At 59.6% G+C, this 22,147-nt stretch overlaps 2 protein-coding genes across 10 annotated transcripts; one reads left to right on the forward strand and one right to left on the reverse strand.

The window, feature by feature from the left end:
- Positions 1-183: 183 nt before the first annotated feature.
- Positions 184-1,735, forward strand: Gdf1 (growth differentiation factor 1). Its single transcript, XM_013125314.3, has 2 exons — positions 184-481; positions 875-1,735. The coding sequence occupies exons 1-2, from the start codon at positions 184-186 to the stop codon at positions 1,630-1,632; spliced, it is 1,056 nt and encodes a 351-aa protein (XP_012980768.1). The 3' UTR covers positions 1,633-1,735.
- Positions 1,677-20,948, reverse strand: Upf1 (UPF1 RNA helicase and ATPase). 9 transcript variants are annotated; one of them, XM_040742052.1, is made up of 24 exons: positions 20,522-20,948; positions 13,804-13,943; positions 12,860-12,949; positions 11,466-11,633; positions 11,050-11,230; positions 10,452-10,613; positions 9,898-10,015; positions 9,660-9,758; positions 9,202-9,331; positions 8,950-9,109; positions 8,757-8,875; positions 8,314-8,478; positions 8,126-8,240; positions 7,505-7,648; positions 7,065-7,278; positions 5,808-5,925; positions 5,452-5,608; positions 4,559-4,701; positions 3,971-4,145; positions 3,789-3,870; positions 3,221-3,382; positions 2,923-3,140; positions 2,653-2,775; positions 1,677-2,549 (listed from the first exon to the last, which is right to left on the reverse strand). In XM_040742052.1, the coding sequence occupies exons 1-23, from the start codon at positions 20,735-20,737 to the stop codon at positions 2,656-2,658; spliced, it is 3,396 nt and encodes a 1,131-aa protein (XP_040597986.1). In that variant the 5' UTR covers positions 20,738-20,948; the 3' UTR covers positions 1,677-2,549; positions 2,653-2,655. The 9 variants fall into 9 exon arrangements, with proteins under 9 accessions (XP_040597986.1, XP_040597985.1, XP_040597991.1 ...); XM_040742051.1 differs by having other exon boundaries at positions 9,202-9,355; XM_040742057.1 differs by having other exon boundaries at positions 9,202-9,328; positions 9,931-10,015; positions 20,522-20,947.
- Positions 20,949-22,147: the final 1,199 nt, after the last annotated feature.

Genomic DNA, 22,147 nt, shown 5'->3' on the forward strand with positions numbered 1-22,147 from the left:
GCCCTCCAGGTCAACTCTAGACCACCCACCTTGGGACCGACGTCCAGCCGTCCTGCCCTCCAGATCAGTGGGGCTCGGACACGCCCCCTCTGAGAACTCAAAGTCCCCGGACCTGGGGCCACCAGCCCACTGGTCCCCGACGCAGTGGACCCCGCTGACTCTTGGACACCATCGAGGAGGAAAATGTTCCCCGTCGGCCGCTGTTCCGGCGGCCGCCTCTTTCTGCTCCTGCTCCTGCTGCCCTCAACGCCCCTGGCCCTCGAAGCAGCACCCTCGGGCCCCACCGCCGCCCTGCTCCAGGCTCTCAGGCTGCACGAAGCGCCCCGGGGCGTCCCCGCCCTCCGGCCTGTGCCTCCTGTCATGTGGCGCCTGTTCCGCCGCCGCGACCCCCAGGCAGCCAGAACGGGGCACCCTCTGCGGCCGTGCCACGTGGAGGAACTGGGGGTCGCCGGAAACATCGTGCGCCACATCCCGGACAGCGGTGAGTGGTGTTTGTGGGGAGACAGGGCCCTGAGGCCTGGTAGCAGGCGGGAACCCTGCTCTTAGTCCTCTGAACGCAAGGACACAGGCCCGGGGCTCTCCGCGACCAGGCCCCGACCTCAGCCCTGCCTCCACCCCGCACCTCGCACCCTTTGATGCCTGCCTGCCTCCCTCCTTCCCTCCCCCCCTTCAGGTCATTTTCCGGGCCCCAGGTGCTGGCCCCCTCCATCTGCCTGTCTCTAAGTGTAGGCGGCCCCCAGTGTCTTCCCTGCCCCCACCATGGTCGCCGACGCCACACAGATGCCCTCCTGCCTCTCTGCGCTTCCCCTCCTCCCGTCCCTACCCAGCCGTTTGCTGGGTCGTCACGCCGTGTCCACTCTTCTCGCCCTTCCAGGTCTGTCCTCCAGGTCCCCAGAGCCCAGCAGGACCTCGGGGCTGGGCCCCAAGTGGACCGTCAGCTTCGACCTGTCGGCCGTGGGCCCCGCGGAGCGCCCCACGCGTGCGCGCCTGGAGGTGCGGCTGGAGGCCGAGGACGCGCGCGGCTGGGAGCTGAGCGTGGCGCTGTCGGCCGCGGCCGGGCGTCCCGGGCCTGAGCTGCGCGTCCCCGTCCGGCCCGGGCTGCCGCTGCGCGCCGACCTCCTGGGGGCCGCGGTGTCTGCCAACGCGTCTCTGCCGCGCACCCTGCGCCTGGCGCTGTCGCTGCACTGTGGAGCCACCGATGCCCGCGCGCGCCTGGCAGAGGCCTCGCTGCTGCTGGTGACGCTAGACCCGCGCCTGTGTCCCCCGCTGCGGTCGAGGCGCCACACAGAGCCCGGGGTGGGCGGTGGCCCCGGGGGCGCGTGTCGCCCGCGACGGCTGCACGTGAGCTTCCGTGAGGTGGGCTGGCACCGCTGGGTGATCGCCCCGCGCGGCTTCCTGGCCAACTTCTGCCAGGGCGCGTGTACGCTGCCCGAGCCCGGCGGGCCGCCTGTGCTCAACCACGCCGTGCTGCGCGCGCTCATGCACGCGGCCGCCCCCACTCCCGGCGCAGGCCCGCCCTGCTGCGTGCCCGCACGCCTGTCGCCCATCTCCGTGCTCTTCTTCGACAACAGCGACAATGTGGTGCTGCGACACTACGAGGACATGGTGGCGGATGAGTGCGGCTGCCGCTGACCACCCGGGACCCTTGCAGGGACAGCCCCACGCGAAAGCAAGGACCGTTTGTTCATGTTTTATTGGTGACAAAAAGCTTAAAACAAATTTGACCAAAAATTAAGTTCCATTGCGTTGGCGCAGGTGTGCCTGGGTAGGGGTCGGGTGGTCACTGCGGGAGGTTGGTGCAGAGTGCCCCGCAATGAGGCCTCCACCCACGATGGGGAAGACCCCGCGGGCCACCACGCATTGGTCACGCTCACGAGTTCGCCTGCAGCTTCTGAAGCTCAAACTCAAACAAATCCTCTGGCCATGGTGCAGGCGGTGATCCCAGGCTGCGGGGCTCAGGCTTCTCAGCGCTGCCTCTCTGGAAGTTTCTCCAATCTCCTAGGTCCACCACTAAGGTCTTAGAGACAAACTGATCAAAGTACTTCCCATACTCCTTTGAAAGAATCTTTGAAAACAAAACAAACCCCCCCAAACCCCAAACACCGTGTTTTCTTTAAATGAAACCCCTTAGCGCTGGGACCGCGCGATGACGCTCCTGGCCGCCCGCTCGGGCACAGAAATGCGAAGTTCGTCCTGCTAAAACGTAGCCCCTCAATCACGAGAAACAAAGAAAAAGAACAGCGGGCCGGTCCTGGCGAGGCCTCTCCCTCTGGCGGGCGCGGCGCCGGGCCGGCCTCGCAGCGGTGCGGGCCTCTCTCCTCTCCGCCCGCAGGGGGCGCCCGCTCCTCGGCGCTCCGCTCCTCTCGTCGTCCTCCCTGGCCGCTCTCCGCTCGCTCTCGCTCCTCCTCTCCTCTCCTCTCCTCGGCTGCTCACACAGTGGTGCTTCAGTTTTAGCAGTGGAAAACAGGTATCCATTTATTTTTATTTTTTATTACCCAGAATAAGATGCTGATAGACTAAGCCACATAGCTTAGCTCTTCTGCCGCCACCTGTGATCAGGGACAGAGTGAGGCGTCAGGGCCAAGCAGAGGCAGAACCTGCCCGCACCCCACATCCGCCTGCACGTGTGCAGGGAGATAGCTGGGCACTTGCCTTCTAGTACTGGGACAGCCCGGTGACCCCGCCGTGCTGGTATGCCCGCTCTCCCTGGTACGTGGAGTCTTGGGAGAGTGCCACGTCAATCTGTGATTTAAACTCATCACCGAGGTAGCTGTCCTGAAAGGCAAAGCCAGAGTGGACTCTACAGTCTTGGTGGCGGGTTACATGCTCAGGTCCCACAGGGTCATCCCCCTCAGAAAGGTGCCACAACGGTCTCGTGTGCCCCACCCCCCAGCCCCTGCCAGTATGCAGGTGAGGACCCACCTGGGACAGCTCTGGCTGGGAGAGGCCGGGCTGGCTCATCTGGGAGGGCTGGCTCATGGACACATAACCCTGTGTGAGGGCCCCCTGTGAAAAGGGCTGTGAGGCCACATCCTGGCTGGCCTGGCTGTTGGGAAGGGTAGTCTGGCTGGGCCCAGGAAGCCCGAAGCGGTTCTTCTGGCGGCCTCCACGGCCAGTCTTGCTTTTCGGGGTGCCCCGGCCTGAAAGACAGCAAGAACACAGTCAGCTCCACCTAAGCCTGTCAGATGAGCACCAGCATGGTGACGAGAAAGCCACTTACCAGCAGCTGGCCCGTTGGCCTGTCCAAAGTACCCAGGTGGGGGCATGGGAGGCATGACCAAGTTGAAGGGGATGGGGATGTTCATGGCAGCCACATGGCTGGGCCCTGCGCTGATCATGCCAATCTGGTCGTGGGTCTGGAAGTACATGTTTGACGGCCGGCCTGCAAGAAACCTGCAGTCAGAAGCAGGCCTGCTGACGGCTGCAGTGAACACGCCGCTGGGCCGACCGGCCAAGTAGACAGCTTGCAGGGTGCCGGTAGAGGGTACGGAGCCGACGGAGGGGGTGGTGGGTAAGGTTCTGGCCACACTGGTGCTTTCTAGGCAACTCAGAAGCCTCCAAAAGCGGAGGCCAGCTTGGCTGAGGTGGGCACAGGCTGGCCTCAGAGGCACCAGCACAAACCCAGAGCAGAGGACAGCAGCCCTGGGAGCCTGGCTGGAGAAGCCACAAAGACCCACTGGGCAAGCTCCAGAGGGAGGCCAAGGCCAGCCTGAGAGGCCACCCACAGGGTGACAGATCCAGACGGGGACATGGGAAAGTCAACACACTGTGGTTGCCAGAAGACTCACCCTGGCTGCTGCGGTCATAGACAGACCCCGGGATGATGGCCTCTCGGGCATCGTACATGGCTGTAGTCATGAAGCGGGCCCCCTGCAGGGTGGCACAGGAGCGCGGAATGTGTCAGTCAACAGCAGAGGGAGAGGCTAAGCCTGCTTCCCTCGCAGCCCTCCCGCTGCCGCTGCACACCCACCGGGTTGACGGTGTTGACGAGCTTGCGGGGCTTGCTGAACTGCATGAGGCTCTCCCGCAGGTTGTTGAGCGGCCCCTCCACCAGGGCCTTCTGCTCCTTGTAGTAGCTCAGCAGGTGGTTCCACAGGGGCTGCTTCGACAGGGCCTTTGGGTTGCCCACAATGATCACGCCATACCTGCAGGGCAACCGCCACACTGAGAGCTCACGGTCACACCCACCTGACTTGTGTCTAGGGTTACCTTAGTACCCTGAATGTCGAGAGCCAAACACTGGTCAACACTTGAGGTGTCGCCTTAAAAAAAGGAGCAACCGAAAGCAACCCTGACCCAAGCGGAGAAGGAAGGCCGAGTCCACGTCTGCAGTGGGCAGGCAGCGGTGCCCTCGTGTCTGTTGGCGCCACGGAGTTGCTGTGGCTGTGCTCCTGAACCAGTGAGGCCACGACAAGCAGCCCTTGGACAGGGTGCCAAAGACACAGGGTCACGGCGAGCCTGAGAGCATGTCCAGGACAGACACGGAGAGAATGGGGCCAAGTGAGGGGCTTCCTGTTGCTGTTGGGGTGAGAAGGAGGGGGCAATGGGCGTCTGCTACCTCGCTCTGGTGAGGGCCACGTTGAGACGGCGGGGGTCGTTCAGGAACCCAATGCCCTGGTGCTCATTGGCGCGCACGCAGGACAGGATGATGAAGTCCTTCTCCCGGCCCTGGAAGGCGTCCACACTGGCAATCTCCACTTCCTGAAGGACACCATGTCCCATCAGCCACAGCCTCCCTGCCTCTTCCTTCAGCTGCACTCAGGCAGCTGCATCCCTGAGCACGGTGCAGCTGGACACCAGTCCGCAGGGATGGACACCGCAGGCCCGTCATGGAGAACCAGAGACTGAGTGGGCTGCATGGTGCCAACTGCTGGCCATGGCACAGCCCAACACAAAACCACCAGAGCTCGATGTCTGTCACAGGCCCAAGACACTGTGCTTTGCTTCCATTAGGGTACAAGTACCATGTCCCCCAGGTGGCACCAGCTGTCCTGCCCGTTTAACCCTGGACTGCTCTCTTTTTGAGACAGTCTTACTGCGTAGCCCTGGCTGTCCTAACGCTCATAGGCCAGGCTAACTTCAAATTCACAAAGATTCACCTGCTTGAGCCACCAGAGTGCTGACATTAAGGTACGACTCGTCACCACAGCCTTTCTACTTTGTAAGCCCTGCAGCCGTCTGGAAGCTACTCTGATGCATTCACTGTGGCTGAAGACGCTGACCCACAGCACATCCGGCAGCTTTACATGATGCTGGTAACACGCAGTCACGTGCTCTCCTCACTGTCCCACGTCAAGGCACATTTTAACATGCATTATTTGCTGTGTGCCCTTGCATGTAGCCCGCAGCACGCACGTGCCAATAAGGACTTGCAGCAGTCCTATGTGGGTCCTGTGGAGCACCCTCTGGTCATCGGGGGCGGCGCTGCACTAAGCCTTGGCCCGGGTGTACCTGGTAGAGCTTGGTGTGCAGGGAGCCACTGAACTGCATGTACTGCACCAGGTAGGAGCGCTGGCCCTCGTAGGGCGTGATGATACCAATCTGGTCGGGCTTGGCGCCTGCCTTCAGCAGCTTCGTAGTTATCTTCTCCACGTTGGCCGCCTCCGTCCTGAGAACATCTGGCTGTCAGTGACAGGCTTGCCACAGTGGTCCCCAGCCTGGCAGATCACCAGCAACCAAGGGGGCATTGGAGGCCACACAATAGTCCCCACCTGTCCTTTACCGAGGCCCCCATATGCTGGAACAGGCAGAGCAAACCAGAGGGGGAGACGCTGAGGCAGCTCCACCCACAGGCCGCAGCTGCATACCTGTTGAGGTAGGACGTGCCGGAGCTGGCAATCTCCTCCTGGCCCTGTGTCACGTAGAAGAACATGGGCTTGTCAGGCTGTGGCCACTGGAAATCAAAGCCCTTCTTGACACGATCCGCTGTGTCAGGGAAGACAGAAGCGTTACTGACTGACAAGTCCCAGGGGCTCCAAGTGCATACAGACGAGAGCAGTAACGTCACAGCGCCAGCGGCGCGGCCTCCAAGGCCCCTGAGCCAGACAGGCCTGGGAGAGGACAGGGCGGCCAAGGGGTCAGGCCAACACTGCTCAAGGCATCACTAGGGACACGAGACATTCTCAGTCCCCTAGAAGCTGCACCACTGCACCTTAGTGGGCCCATAGCCCCCATGACAGTGGGACCAGGGAGCCACCCTGTCCTCAGACCCAGGCCTGCCAGGGCCCTGCTGATGTAGGTGCCACACTGCACCCCTCCTGCTCTGCTACCGCCATCCTAGGCTTCTTCAGACTGCTCACCGACTAGACGCTAATCTCCTCACACTCACGGGGCACGTGCAGCCTGGGGGCAGGCCATGGCACCGCTGGAGCTCTGTGCCCACCAGGCAGGCCTGTCCTGGCGCAGCATAGCCAGGGCTGGGCACGCCTGTCCCAGGATTTCCACTGCGACTCTTGAGTGGCACAAACAGCCGAGAACAGGGACCACCCAGGGGACAGCTGCACAGACCAGAGCAGGTCCAGCCTGGCCAGCAGAGCAGTGCCATCCACCTATGGATGCCGGGATCCACGTGCCAGGCCACACGGCCCAGCTCTGAGCAGGCATTGAAACCCACACTGACCCACTGAGAAGCTGCGTGTGCGCCTCAGAGGGCTCTCACTACAGAGCCCTGGCGGGTCTTGACCTCACAGATCCTGCCTGTCTGCTTCCGAGTGTTGGGACTAAAGATGCAAGCCACCATGTCATACATTTTTATGAAAAATAACTTTATGCTGCACACTGACTTCACCAAAATAAACCATGACCTCTTCTGGCACCTTAGTATCTAACATGGTGTCACCTCAGCCAGTCACCACCACACAGGAAAGGGCTGTGAAGCCTGGGATTGCCCAGGACTTCTGTGAAGCAATGAGCTCACCACACAGCACCAAGCCACAGCCACGGGGTCAGAGGCAGTGCATGTCCCGGCCACCGTGGAAGAGACGACTCCCAGCAGGAGCCCATTGGCAGACCACACGCACTCCAGAGCACAGCAGCACCATCAAGGCATTGGGCCAACTTGTTACCTGCAGTGACGCCGTTCTGCAGCGAGCCCTCGTAGAAGATGTTGGACGGGAAGGCGCTGAGCGCAGGGTGCATGCGGTACTGCACCTGCAGGCGGATGGGCCGGATGCCCAGCACCACCAGGCGCTCGAACAGCGACTGCGACAGCCCGGCCTTGGCCGCCTTCTTGCACATCACCACCGGGCCCAGCTGGCAGTGGTCGCCCACGAGGATCAGCTGTGGCGAGAACCCCCAGTCAACACCTCAGCGCCCTTCCCACAGGGGACAGGCTCACCCAAAGGAAGACCATGCGGTCACTGGGCAGGGAGAAAAGTGCTCAGCACACTGTGCTCACACAGCAGTGCAGCACACGAGGCTCAGCACCTTCAAGGACCTCTTGCAGTGTCACCCGGCCCCACCACAGGACAGGACACCAGGGGTCACTCGAGGGGCAGGCACCCACCTGCTTGGCCCCAAGGACCACAGGCACCATGCACTCCGGCTCAGTGGCCTGGGTGCTCTCATCAATGAGGATGGAACGGAACTGCATCTTGGCCAGCCTCGGGTCACCGGCACCCACACAGGTGCAGCAGATGACGTCTGCGTTCTGGGGAAGGCACAGGCATCAGACACACACGTTCTACTTCACCATGGCAGCCGGCTTAGGATGGGACCTGCAGTGCCCTGCTCTACACCCGCGCAGCAACTGCGTGTGTGTAGCACACCTGTGTGCACATGTACACGCCCTTTCTGACAGGGTCTTGCCGTGTTGCCTGTTCAGCTAAACAAGCGACTCCTTCCGTCACCCAAGCGTCAGCACCACAGGCTACCATGAGCATCAACATTCAGAGAGGAACATCCTCTTGGGCACACTTGACAGCGCACGTGCCAACAGTTCCCAGGACAGCACCAAGCTGGTGGAGCCCAGAGGCTGAGAGACTCCAGTTCTGGTAGCCTAGTTTGCGAGAACTGAGAGGTTGTCTGGGAGACCAGGGACCTCCAAATGCGCCCAGGACCCTGACTGGGACAAGTCACTCAAGCCCCTCTGCCTACAGGAAGCAGCCCCCAAGGCTCCTGGGCTTACCATGAGCAGCTCTCTCTCAGCTGTGCGCTTGAGCGCCCGGTAGCGCTTCTCGTCCGCAGACGACAGCTCGCCCGTCTCGTCCTTCAGCTGCTGCAGCTTCTGCAGCTCGGGCATGCTAGAGGACACATGGTGGTCAGCGCCAGTGGCAGGGTGCAGCCTGTACCAAGCCCCCGGCTGCAGACACTCACCTGTCCATGTTCCTGATCTGGTTGTGCAGAGCCAAGAAGGACACGGGGGAGTCAATGGCCTCGCGGCTCTTGGCACAGAGGCGCACAACCTTCAGTCCCGTCTGGTGGATCTTCTCGGTGAGCTGGTCCACAGCGATGTTACTGGGGGCGCACACCAGCACAGGCCTGCAGAGGGGAGTGGGCTGTCAGCACCGCCCACAGCCGAGTCCAGCAGGCACAGCCGTGCGAGGCAGAACAAGTAAACTCTCCCTGCCCTACCCAGTCACCACCAGCGGAGTGCTGCCTGTATCCGCTCATTCATACAAGGTTGCGGGACATACAAGGCACCTGTACTGTGACACTGCATGTGTTTTTCTGTGGCCCTGGAGGGCCGAAACAACCCACCAGGCCACACAAGACACTGCCACCTCCCACCCACAAGGCTGCTACCGTTGAGCACCTACCCATTGCCCTGCCGAGCAAGGTGGTAGACAATAGTGGCAGACGTCACGGTCTTGCCTGTGCCTGGAGGGCCCTGGATGAGGCTGAGCGGTCTCTGCAGCACGGTCTTCACAGCATACACCTGCAAGGGTGTTGCATCAGCAGAGCCGCCATGACTGCAGCCCCATAGGCCTGCCCTTAGGGTCCCAGCGGCACCTGAGAGTGGTTGAGGTCGGGCAGCCCCTGAGCCGTGAAGCGCTTTGGCAGCTGGCACTTGATGACCACGTCTTCCACCTCGTGGCCCAGCAGCTTGTGGTAGATGTACCCTGACACAGAGGTCTCGTCCACAGCGAAAGTCTTCAGTGCACTCTGCATCCTGTAAAGAGAGCCAGCGTAGGACCCGTGGCCACAGCTACGGAGGGGGAGGGGCCCCCACGGCCCTGGCACCCTGGGCGTAGGCAGACGAACCTGTCGAAAGAGGTGGACTTCCACACAAAATCCACCTGGAAGTTGTGGGTCACCTCCACGGGCGCACCCACGCTGCTCCGGAGCTCTATCGCAATCTCATCACCGTAATCTGGCCGCTGAGTTAAGTCTGCTTCCTGCTCAAAGCCACTACCCTCTATAGGGTCACTGGCTTCTGGTCCTCCCGAGTGGCACTCCAGCCATCACTGGCCCAGTTCCCCTTGGCAGACACCAAGGGGGACTGCTTAGTCTGACCCCAGGCTGCTATGCAGGCGCGAATGCAAGCAGCAAGCGCGCTCGCGTGCAGAGCACGGCTGGGGCAGCTTCTAGCCAAGGTATGTAAGGTGGGTGCCACAGTGCCCCCAGAGGGAGACAGGGAGAATCATACAAGTTAAAGCACCGGGGACATCCAGGGGTCTTGCTATGGCACCCACCCTCCCAGATGATGTGGCAAAGGATACTGTCAGGGACCTTGATGACATGGCCAATCCCCTTCCATAGGGGCGCTAGGTCTCCTTTGTACCGCAGACAGATCTCATCACCCTGCATGAGCCGCATATCTTACAGGAAGGAGCAGCAGAGTTAGCACTTTCCAGAGGGCCGTGGCCTCCACCATGCAGAGTTCACATAAGGTTATGACACAGGGGACTAGGAATTTTATGCTACTATGGTCACAAATATTTTAAAACTTAAAATCACCTCTTAACCAAATTATGACTAAATCCTCATTACCAGAGTCAGTCTTGGGCAAAGTGAAGAAGGCGATTCTCTTCTTGTTAAGGCCCAGGTCCCACCTGACAGTGATGTTATCTTGAGTCTGAACACATGAGAAACAGGGGCCCGGTTAGCTTACCACCCACTCACAGGCTGGGCTCCCCTCAGGCCAGGCCACAGCACCCATGGCCAGGAACTCCAACATCTGGGAAAGAAGCAATAGAACCCAACACCCTCCCACTGCCTAAGCCATCCCAGCAGCAGGCTTTGCAGAGCCCCAGGAGACCCCGCATGCCAGGCTGAGGGAGTAGGTGCTGGGGGGACCGGTGGCATGGGCCCACTTCCCACAAACGTTCTTGGAGCTGTAGACACAAGGGGTTCTCTCTAGTTTAAAAGCAAGAGTAGGCCTTCTTTCAAAATGCCCACAGCCCTGGCCCGAGGCCATTGCGTGCCTGTTCCATCCAAGTTTAAGCCCTAGAAGAGTCCGACCCTAGGAGACGCTTTGTTGGAGACCCGGCCTACATTTGGCCCCACATCACCTGTGACTCCTTCAGCTTCTTGTCGTAGTCGGCCTCTAGCTTGACCAGGGGCCCGAAGATGTTCTGGTACTGGTAAGCATCCTCGTACCTCAGGAGCACGTGCTGGGGCTCCTCATCCACGCCTGGCTTCTCCAGGTCCTCCAGGGTAGCTGAAGGGTTTTCCTAAGGCCAAGAATAGTACTGTGCTCGCCCTGCTTAACCCACAGCCAGTGAGCTCAAGGAGCCCAAGGCTGGCATGGCCTCTTGGCACAAACCCTTGTGTCGTGGGTGGAGAGTGGCTACTGTCCCACAGTTCTGGGCATGTCCAGCAGCACTCTGACCCAGGAAACCCGGAAAGAGCATCTCCAGGGCCAGCACAACACTCAGGCCCACAACCAAAGGCTCTTGAGAGCCCTGGACTCCCACAGTGAGCCAGGCCCACCTCCTCTACCCTGCGCCCGAGCCTCCCCTGGGACCCACTGCCCTCAATGAGCCCCACTGTGGGAGGGAGGACACACTCTGGGCACACCAAAGTGTGTGGAACAGAGACCCAGCTGGACAAAGACCCATGCCAGGAGGCCGTGTGCCCTTGTCCCTGCAGCCTAGGCTAGTATCTCACCTTCCAAAGCTCCTCCAGCTTGTTGATCTGCTGTGCAGTGATCTGCCGTGCCCGCAGCTGCTCCTGCTCTGAGGGAATCTTGACCAGCCATGACAGGAAGCACCGGTCCTGGATCAGGGGCTGCCACTGGGAGCTGTCCCAGTTGATGTCCTTCAGGCTGCTCTGGCTGGCACAGGGCTGCCTGTGTGGGTGTGCGGCAGAGGGATGGTTGGGACCTGGCCCAGGAGGCCTCTAACAAGCCAGAAGCCAGCAGGATCCATACACTTCAGCTCCGGCCCCGGCTCACAGCAGACGCACTTGCTTCCTTTTTTGGTTTTTGGAGCCAGACTTCATTTCAAATTCAACCAGAGTACTCACAGAAGAGCCACTTGGGCCCCAACAGTCCCCGCCCGCCCGCCCCGCCGCAGGCAGCTCACCTGCACAGCAGCACCACCACCGAGTCGGCCTTAGCAGGGATGAAGCCGAGCAGGAAGACGTTGCGGCAGCCACAGTTGTAGCACTCCAGCACCGTCTCGCCCAGCGGCCCATCCTTGTGCAGCGTCACCTCCTTGCATTTGGCCCGCACCAGGTGATTCACGATGTGGCTGGGGTCGGGAAACCGGCAGTTACCACCCGAGCCTCGCGTTTCGCCACTTGCAGTCTGTGGCCCCGGGGTAGGGGGGCTCTGGGCACTGCTCCTTCAGGACAGCACCTCACGCCTGCACTCCCAGGAGCCACAGCCCTGCCCAGCCCCATCCGCCCGCAGGAAGCCGCTCATTGGCTCACACACCCTGTGGTTTCCTCCATTCCCGCTTTCTCTAGCCCAGGTCAGGGCCCTAGGGCCTCTAACAGCTGGGTGGGTACAGCTCGGCTCCTGCCGGGGGTCCCTTTCTCCTGCGCCTACCTGCAGGTCACCTCCTGGTGTCTGCGGCAAGGGGGCTGCACAGCTCCCGCTCCTCCCACGTGGCCACACAGGAGGACACAGCCTACCTCAAGGGTGGCCATCCCATCCCTGAGGGCCCATGGCCTCACAGGGGACACTAGTCTTACATTACCCCACAGCAACCCTCACCAGAGTCCTCTGGTGGCCATCCTTGGCTTTGCATGCATGGCTCCTTCTAAACAGTGGTCACTGGATGCCTTGCTTCAAGTGACCAATTTCTCCGCCCCAATCCAGGGCAGTCCTCCTGCCTCCTGGGAGCTTTAGTCTATTGCTTTTTCTGCACAGGGGGAGCTGATACTAGCGGAGCAAATTACACTATCTAACCCTTCTGAGAATGGGCTGTGCTGGTCCCTGCCTCACTGTTGCTGACTCTTCTGCAGACCTGGTACCTACAAGCTTCTGTGGCATTATTTCTAAACAATGTCCTGAGAAACAGACCCTGCTGCTGGCAGGGCCCAGGCACACTGGCGGGGAGCACCAGCAAGGAGTGGGGCCCAGTGGGACACAGGGATGGTAATGACTGCAGCTCTTCCTAATGACATGGGATCTGGGACCATTCACCCCAGAGACAATCAAGTGAGGCAGCCAACTGGATGCCCGCGGCCTCTCGGGAACAAGGACAGGCAGGCCATGCCAGCCCCATCTCACTAGAGACAGTCACAGACTGAGAATAAAACTAAGCCAAACTCCTCGCATAATGAGCGAGCCAGAGAATCAATCAAGGGTAAACACGCTGAGGCGTTCGTTCACACGACACCATCTGTTTCAAGTTACACCAGTTAGGGGGAGCCCAGGCTCACCAGCGCCATTTCATTCCACACAACGTCATTGTAACTCACAGCAGCCTAAGTGCCGCTGATGAAGCAGACATGCATGGCTGTTAGCTACCTGCCAGAAGTATTTCCTCGGCCGTTGCAGAACCACTTTTTGCTGGTATTGCAATAAACCACGCACGCAGGATCATGGATTCCGCAGTAACTGGAAAAGTTCAAACCACAGCAGTTACTGCAGGCCCACAGCCTCCAGGATAAGTCCTTCCTCTTACAGAGCTTCTGGTTTCCATTAAACACAAACTCAACCCCAGCAAGTCAAGTAAAAAGCCACCTCCACCAGCACGGCAGGGTGGGGGGAAACGCAGCACAGGCCAGGCAGTCCTGGCCCCTTCCCTCGGCCTGTAGGGGAAGCAAGCTGTGGGAGGAGCACCCCACTTCAGCAGAGGGCACTGCGAGCCCAGAGAACTTCCAGCCTAGCTCAGAAGCTGGTGGTATTCTGAGGCACTATCACCCTAATCACTGGTTCTCGGTTCTCCACAGCTCTGCTGGCACTGGACAGGTTAAGGCAGGAGCTGCCAAGCCAGAGCATGCTCTCAGAGGCTCCTAGGCTAATGTGGCCGCAAGGAGGACCTGGGTACCCAGCTCTGCCCGCCTGTGGCTCTGGAAAGCATTTGTCAATCAGGAGAGCCATGAGAAAGGAAGGTCTGTGGAGAGAGAGGCCACACTCGCCTGCATAGGGCGGCAGGTGTCTGCACAAGGCCAGTCAAGGCACCAGCTCTGGTGGGGTGGGGGTGGGGCCCGCACCAGCTGAGCTGCGCACAAGACAAGGACATTCCAACTCTTTCTGCTGCATTCCCCGGTGACTGACTGATGGAGCTGGGGAGTGCAGCTCATCAGAACACGGCCACAACCTCTCCAGCCCCACCTTCCAGAGTGGCTCTTCAGGGCCTGGGGAAGTAGCTCCTAACGCCCAAGGAGTAGGGCTGGTGGGGGACCACAGAGCCACATAAGCCAGGGTCCTGGCAAGCAACGGGACTCTGGAGCCACGCCTTGGTCTACCTGCAGGCGTGGACTGGGAGGTCCTTGGTGTAGTACGTGTCTTCTTCATCTTCCTCAAAGTTCAGCTCAGCCAGCAGTTGGCTGGTCTTGGCCACACTGTCATCCACAGCCCCATTCTGCAAGATGCCCTCGGGTCCAACCTAGAGCAGAACAGTGTGTCACCAAGGCAGGCACACAAGGATGCTAGAGCTGGCTGCCAGCGTGATGTCCCACTCAGTCTGACTCCACCTAGCCATGGAGTTCACAACTAAGCAGCCAACAGAAATTATCCCCCAGCTGAGGGGCACAGGAGCAAGACAACTGCTCCAAACCCAACACACACCCTAGGAATAGCTGTGTACCAGAGGCAGAAGCCTGAGTCAAACTGCCCGGAGGCGCTGCCAGATGAGGCACAAGCCAGGCTTCCATGCCCAGGCTTCCATGCCCAGGTTGTGCCTTGTGGCAAGGGACACACAGCCAGGGAGGCCCTCAAAGTCAAAACACAGGATGTCTGAAGGGGCATGGCTCCACCATCACCTCAGGAACCTTAGCCCCAGACCACTAGCCCCTTTCCCCAGCACTTAGCCACTAAATGGCCAGGCAGACAGGTGTCTCCAGGGGACCAGAAGCAGCAAAGTCTCCAGGCCCAGCACCAGGACTCAGACCAAGAGAAACAGACACCTCCTGATCAACCATGCCACCCGTCAGTCGTGTGGTTCAGCACCAGGTCCCCAACGTCAGCCCCTCAGCTGATGCTTGTGGATGTGAGCCTGGCGAGCCGCATGCAGACATTTACCCGTCTGTCACTTCGCAGAACCAAAAGACATGGCACCACGAGAGGCCAGAATCCCCGAGGCAACTCCCAACACCAAGATGCAGCTATATGGCTGGGGCACCAGTGTGTGCTCAGCTGGGCCACACTCATGTCTACCCTGACTCCAGAGGCAGGAATGGGGAGCATGCTTGGTGGTCTAGAGGCATTCTTAGACGAGGAGGACCCAACGTAACCTCTAGACTCATCTTCCTCAGCACTGGGGACAGAGCTAGAGCCTCGTATGCCAGCAGGAGCTCTGCCAGCGCTCTCTCCAGCCCCGGTCCCAATTTCTGAACAACAAAATTACATCATTACAAAGAATCCCTTTAAAACTGTGACAAAAACACAGAGCAAGCCAGGTATGGAGGCAAGAGGATTACCACAGGTTCCAGGCTGGGCTGGGCTGAGGTTGCTTTTAAGTGAGCTTGTCAGTGGCATTATTTCTCACCCTGTTATATGCCTGTCCCACGATGGCCACTCAATACTCCCTCCTCCAGAGCCACAGCCATTATGAACTGTGTGTGCAAGGGCACTAGGGAGCGCCTGTGAGACTATTACAGAGCCTGACTGCTCACTGCCCTGAGACTTGTCCTGTGGGCCACCAGCTCAAGACCCTCACCTTAATCAAAACCCAGCCTGGCTAGATAGAGCCTCATAAGAAATTGTCACCTGCCTCTGAGCTGCAGGCATTGGCAAAGCCACATGAGCTTTCAGGTCAGTCACACATGCTGAAGTTAGGCAGGCGACAGGTCTGCTCACATTCTTTGGCAGGGGCCACACCCCAGCACTTGGTGGGCCCCACGGATTGACATACAGAAGAGCTCAGAGTCTGTGTGGTCCTAGGTGGCTCTGGTGGCCCTCACAGGCCTGAGAAGTGAAGCAGGGCTAGGAGGCTGTGGTGACTACCATGACTGTGGCTACTACAGCTTCCAAGGCTCCATCTCAACTCTCTTGCCCACACACCATCACACCCACTGCTATGAGAAGCCACCAAACTCTTCAGGCCACACCACTTTCCATTCCCTCCACAGGCACAAGGGCTCCAATTTCCCATCTCTGCCATGGATACAGACAGTGTCCTCTAGCTATGCAATGGGACTGAGATGGAATGCTAGGGCCACCATCCCAGTGACCATGCAGCTGATGCCTAATGTGACCATGTATGTGCTGCTGGCCACTCTGTCCCCACCCCATGTAGTGCCTGGCCTGCAATTTTTGACAGATGGCCTCCACTATGGGCAGAGGCTGGGCTGCATCACAGGGCTGGAAGGACAGTGATGTCTCAGTGGGCCTGACTCACCTTTTTTTCTCCTTTTAAAAAAAGGATTTTTCCTGCATGTATGTCTCTGCAGGGTATCAGATCTTGGAGGTACAGACAGTTGTGAGCTGCCATGTGGGTGCTGGGAATTGAACCTGGGCCCTGTGCAAGAGCAGTCAGTATTCTTAACCACAGAGCCATCTCTCTAGCTCCCACTCAGCTTCTTATTCCACAAAGCCCAGTTTGTTAGGACAGCTGTCTATAGACTCAGGAAGAACCACTAGGAAGCCGTTCTTATTTGTTCCAGTGGTGATGGGATGGAGTCCCAAGACTTTAGGTGGGCACACACTGCTGAGCTGTGACAGCCACAAGCTCAGGTCAAGAAAAGCGTCTCCGGGCCAACAGTGGTGGCAGATCTCTTCAAGGTCAAGGTTGGCCAGGTCTACAGAGAGCCCAAGGCCAGCCTGATATACAAAGAGTTCCAGGCTAGCCAGGGTGCCACAGTGAGATCCTGCCTCAAAAAATGAAAAAGTGAAATTTAAACATGTGGAGCCAGTCGGATGTGGGACACCACCAGGGCACCAAGGTGTCTACATCCCTCATGAATGCTAAGGATGGGAATCCCTGGTCACCTAGAAAGGAAGACTCTGGCACCCCGCAAAGCCAGGCTGGAAAGACGACTCCAGACTTGCTGCATGGCCTGGCCACCTCTACAGTCAGTGGCTGCTGAGGGCAAGCATCTCATCTCACACTCTCAGAGGTGTGTCTGGTCCCAGTGGTAAGAGAATGAGCAGGGCCAGAGCCCACAGTAGGTGACACAGTAAGGCTGCATGGACACTACTGCCTTGGCTAGCACAGGGCTGCAAGTCCTTGTCCCATGAGGAGGTCCAGAGTACATTTCCACCTCACCAAAGACGCATGCTACAGGTTCCCCAGCCAACTCGAGGGCCCAGGGCTGAGCGTCTCAGGCCCTGTCTGTCCCAGGAGAAAGTCTTCTCTAACGCAACACTTAGGCCCACCCTGAAGCTGTCAAGTGAATTAAGTCTACCAAGGTCACCTACCCAGAGATGATTCCTACAAGACACACAGAACTCACACCTTGGGACAGAACAGTACAGAAAGGGAATCCTGTTTCCAGAAGAAACTTTTAGGAAGTCTCAGACTTGAGGTGTACTGCGGGACTCATCTGCTGGCTGGCACCCCAGGACCTTAATTGGCATGCAATGCCCTCAGCCTCAGCTAAGCTGGCTAAACGCCTCAAGGTATACAGCACCTGCCTAGGCAGCCTTGGGTCCATATCTAGCCTCAGGGCCACTGTTTGGCCTGCTCCTTGTAGGAGCTCCACCCCTGAAGAGAGCCTGGCCTCCAGAAGGCCCCAAGAGCCTTAGCCAAATCCATGTCTGCCCTCCAAAACACAAATGCTGGGGTGTAAAGTGAGTCATCTCTTGTTCTCCCAGGCCCCAAGCAGGAGGAGATGAGTGGGAGCTGCACAGCCTGGGTACCCCTCCCCCAAACCTAGCCGCATCCCTTCAGCTGGCCTTCCCAGACTCAGGAGAACAGGGCTTGCTTAGTGCATGGGTCACGCCCCGGCTGAAGCTGCTCCTGATCTGTGTGGCTCTGAACTTCCTTAACCTTAGTTGGGACCAAAGCCGAGTCGCAGCCATTCTGACCTACAAAGGTGACCTCACTGGTTCCAGCTCAGCACAAAGCCCTCCTTTTCCATTCTGTGGCCTTTGACCTTTATTCTGTGTGGCATGAGCTCACCTGTCCCTCACAAGCACACAAGGATGGGACCACGCAGGCAGCAGAAAGTGGCAAGTACAAATGACCGAGAGTACACGGCCAGGAGCCAGCTACATGGGCAGGGCAGCAGGGAAGCTCCCCACCCAGGACAGGGCTGGACAGAGCTGCAGCAGACTGTCCCTCCTCAGTGACCACCAAACTTAACGCTGGGACACCAACCACCAATCGACACCTAGGCAACAGGGGCCTCGTCTCTTCTCTCACAGATCAGAGGCAGGGTTACGCAGCAGCTCCCGAGGAGAGGGCTCCAGTGCCCTGGCCACGCTCACAGCACTGCCATGCACCCCCCACCTTTACCCTGACTCCCTTCTGCCAGCCTCCACTTCCCCTACACCTAAGCCTTTCTGCCTCGGGCAGATCAGAGTGCACAGCCCCTGCCAGCTCCAGGCCATGCTCTCACCCAGACAGAGGTCAGCACCCACAAAGGCTTCCCAAAGCACTCACATCACCCTGACAGGCACCGTCCTCACGGTGCTGAGTGGGCGCACGAGCAGCTCCAGGCCCTCCCTCAGCAGCCCTGCTAAGGACGAAAGCAGGTGCTGGGGGCTTGAGGACAGGAGCCAGTCCCAGCCGGGGCACAGCAAGCGCTCAGGCCATCAGTCTCCCTCAAGCAGTGGGGACACAGGACTTCAGAACAACTTTCTTCCCCTGGAACTCTCCCACAGGCACTAACGAAAAACAAAGTCGGTAGGATTGGCTCTGTGCAGCCCAGCCACTCAGCCACAAAAAGGACCTACCACATGCCGCACAAGGATCCCTCTGAGGTCATGACAGCAGTGAAGAGCCAGGCACAGCACCACAAACCAGTCACGCCTGCCCAGCACAGACAAGGCCATGTGTTCTGTCTGTACTCTAAAGGTCTGACCACCCCAAGCCATCCACAGAGGTCACACGGGTAGAGTGGCTGAAGAGAGGCTGGGGTACAGGGACTCAGGGTGACAAGATGTTCAGCGTGCTGCCAGCTCTGGGGGTGAGTGCAGCCCCACCCCCCTGTGTCAATAAAGCTGGGGAGGCCACTACTGGGCCAACAGGAAAAGCTCAACCTATTGGGTGGGGGCCAGCCTCCTGGGAGCCCAAAGGCGGACACAGACACCTTTAAAAAGTAAGGAGAAAAAAATCAGTGTTTCTGGTGGCTGAGCCACTGGCTCTGCAAAGGAGGACTTTCTCTGATTGTTTACTTTCTGCCCACAGATGCAAGTCCTCCTGAGACAGGATGGAAGGCACTCCACTCCCTCCCTTCCCAGACGCGGATTTGATGGTAAGAGGCCACAGGTGGGCGGAAGGAAGCTCATGCCTCAATCTAGATTTCAACTGGCAGAGCGGGCGCATCCATTCGAGCACACGCAAGCCTGCTGCTGCACTTCAGCGAGCACGGAAGACCTTGACAGGCGTCTGCTCTTCCCAGCTGCGGCATCACAGCTGCTGCAAGGTGGGTGACCCCTCAGGCCTCTCCCCTCTCCAGGTGGACGAGGCCAACCCAGCCGAGGAACTAAAGGGAGGCCTGGCCTTCAGGGCTGCCTCACTCTTCCAAGCAACCTGCGGTCTTCCCACTGCCCCGCACCAAAGGAAAACAGCTAGAAACAACACACACCTGTTCCCATGAGACTGTGGGCTGAGTCAACACTCTCCTTCTATTAGGGCTGAAAATGAGCCCAAGTGGGTGGTCTACCCACAGGCCTGACTCAGCCAGCTAGCTCAAAGGCCCTCCCCCAACAACAAGGTCTGAGATCAACACTTGACTGGTGGTGCCTCCCTAGCCCCAAGCACAGGACACCTGTGGCTCCAGCCTGCAGCTCCTCCCTGAAAACACAGGAAAACAAGGCCAAGAGGTGCCCAACACCAAGCTAGTCACAGAGGCAGAGCCATCTGCAAGGTGGTGACCAGCTCCTAGCCCAGGCTGAAGTGCCTATGCTGTCTGTCATTCAAGAGTCCCTCCCAGACGCAGTCACCCATGCGACACCCACCATCAATGCCTGAGGAACAAAACTCAAACCTAACTTTTCCAAGCAGAGTCTAGGAGTTACATAACGCTGGCTTCAGCAACAGGCAGACCCAGGGGGAAAAATAAACCAAACAACCGCCTCTCCAACCACCCCAACCAAACACCGAGTGTGCTACTTCCGCCAGAGACAGCAAAACCCTGGCCCGGCTCTGCTCTAGGGACCCCCAAATTTGAACTCAAGTGACCTGGCTGGAGGGGTGGTGGGATAGGGTGGGTGGACTGGCTGAAGAGGCGAGAGACATGCAGGGCAGGTTGCCATAGGCACACCCAAAGGGGGAGTTGAGGGCAGCTTTGGCTTGAGCCGGAGCAAAGCCTGTGCTACAGGACGAAGGACATTTATGCAGGTCACTGCCCAGCCTGAATGGGTGGAGGGAACAGGGAAGGTGGCAGACACTAGGTGCAGGTAGCAAGTAGCTGGGACAAAAGGAAGGGAGTTAGAGATGGCAGGTGGCTGGGCGGGCGCGGCAAGCACTACAGCAGGTGGCTGTGACTGCAGGTCGACGGGGCCAGGGACAGCTAGATAGGACAGGTAGCTGAGGACGCAGCAGAGAAGAAGAGTGAATAGGAACCAGGGTAAGGTAGCAGAGATCCAGGGCAGGTTACAGCGACGCAAGGTAGGTGGCGCGTACCTGGGGCAGTTAAACAGGAATCCAGGGTGGGTATCTAGGGCCAGCTAACAGGGACTTTAAGGAGCCAGGGTAAGAAGCAGGCACCCGGGGCTTGTTAACTGGACCTGGGGCAGGTTCACAGGGGCCCAGGGCTGGTTAACTGAGACCTGGCGCCGCAGCTCCCGCCCGCCCGCCCGCCCGCCCGCCCGCCCGCCCGCCCGGCTTCCGGCGCCGCCATGCGCCGCTCCGCTCACTTGCGCGTCGAGCTGGCCGGCCGCGCCGCCTGCGCCCGCTCCGCCCGGGACTCCCGCGCCGCCGGGGCCGCCGGGGGGCGTCTGCGTCTGGCTGGGAAGGGTGAAGTCGGTGAACTCGAACTCGGAACCCTGGGTGTCGGCGCCAAGCAGCTCGGCCTCCTCAGTGTCCAAGAAGGTGAGCGTCTGCGAGCTGGGGCCGTACGCCTCCACGCTCATCCTGCCGCCCGGACCGCGCCCTCCACCGGCGCCTCACCGCACTCGAGCCCGAGGCTTCGCTTGGGCCTAGGCCGTAACCCGGAGCCGCCGCCGCCGCTCCGCGAGCCGGGCGGCCTCCGAGAGCAGTGCCGAGTCGCCGGCTCCGAGCGGTGAGTCGCCGCCGCCGCCGCGCCCCTCTGCGCCGCCGCTCGCCTCAAAGCCCACCGCCGCTCTCAGCCCCCTGGACAGGAACCGCCGCCGCCGCCGCCGCCGCCGCCGCCGCTGCGGTGCGCGTGCGCGAGCCCGACGCCGGCGCAGTCGCGCGCGCTCCTCCCGGAAAGCAGCCAACCGCGCCCGGGCACTGGAAGCTGAGCGGGAGGACGGAACTCGCCGTGCGCCTGCGCGTGTGGGCGGGACTTCAACCGCCTTAAGGACCAGGGCTCGCGAACTTGGCCCCCCCCCCCAACCGCTGCTTGGTGACGCGCGTACGCGGCTGCGACCTCCGGCTCTGGATGTTCCTGAGGTGCCGAGCGCTGTGATGCTGCTGCACTGCTTGAGCCCTGGTTACCCCGCTGTCCGTCACTGCTCCTGGCGCTCCTGAGGCTGTGAAGACAACGGCTGCTTTCTTCGTCTTGAGACCAAGTCGCACTGCACGGCCGGGCTAGCCTGGGAACCGTGGGGAAGACGGGGTCGGGTCCCCTAGGGCTCAGCCGGGCCCTCTGCGGGGGCAGAATGCGCTCCTCAGCCCGAGCCATCGGGTCTCACGCTGGAACTGGTGCCGGGGACGCGTGCACACCGCCACACAGGGGCTTTGTGCGCGCCAGGCAGAGGCTACCGAATGATGCACGTCCGCAGCCGTCGTGGAGACTTAGAGGAACACGCTCCTCCCTGTGCTTGTCCGCTCTCAGTGGAGGAAGCTCCGAGAGCTGAGTCTAGGGCACAGGAAAGAAACAATCTCTGCATCTCCCTGTCCTGGGGCTGGGTGTGAGGACACACTTCTTTAATCCCAGCACTCGGGAGGCAGACGTAGAAGGATCTCTGACTCTGGAACCAGCCTGGTCTACACGTTAAGGCCCAGGCTACCCAGAGCTGTCTCAAAAAACAAAAGAAGTAGTTTTTTAAAAAATGCTGAATGTGGTGGGACAGGCCTGTTATCCCAGGACTCTGTCCATGAAGGAGGATCAGGGATTCAAAGTCGTCCTAAGTTACATAGCCAGCCTCAGCTACAAGAGAACTTGGCTGAAACAAAATAATAAGTAAATGTTCATAGGCCAAGGGTTAGCCTTGGTCATTGTAGCCTTCCACCAAAGGACAAGGCACTGCCTGTAGCTGCTATTCAATACAAGTTCTTCAATGCTTTTTTAAATTGTTTTTCCATCCCCCCCTCTTTTTTTTTCTTTTTTTCCAAGACAGGGTTTCTCTGTGGCTTTG

This window comes from Mesocricetus auratus, unplaced genomic scaffold (genome assembly GCF_017639785.1).
Source record: "Mesocricetus auratus isolate SY011 unplaced genomic scaffold, BCM_Maur_2.0 Super-Scaffold_6731, whole genome shotgun sequence".
Lineage (NCBI taxonomy): Eukaryota > Metazoa > Chordata > Mammalia > Rodentia > Cricetidae > Mesocricetus > Mesocricetus auratus.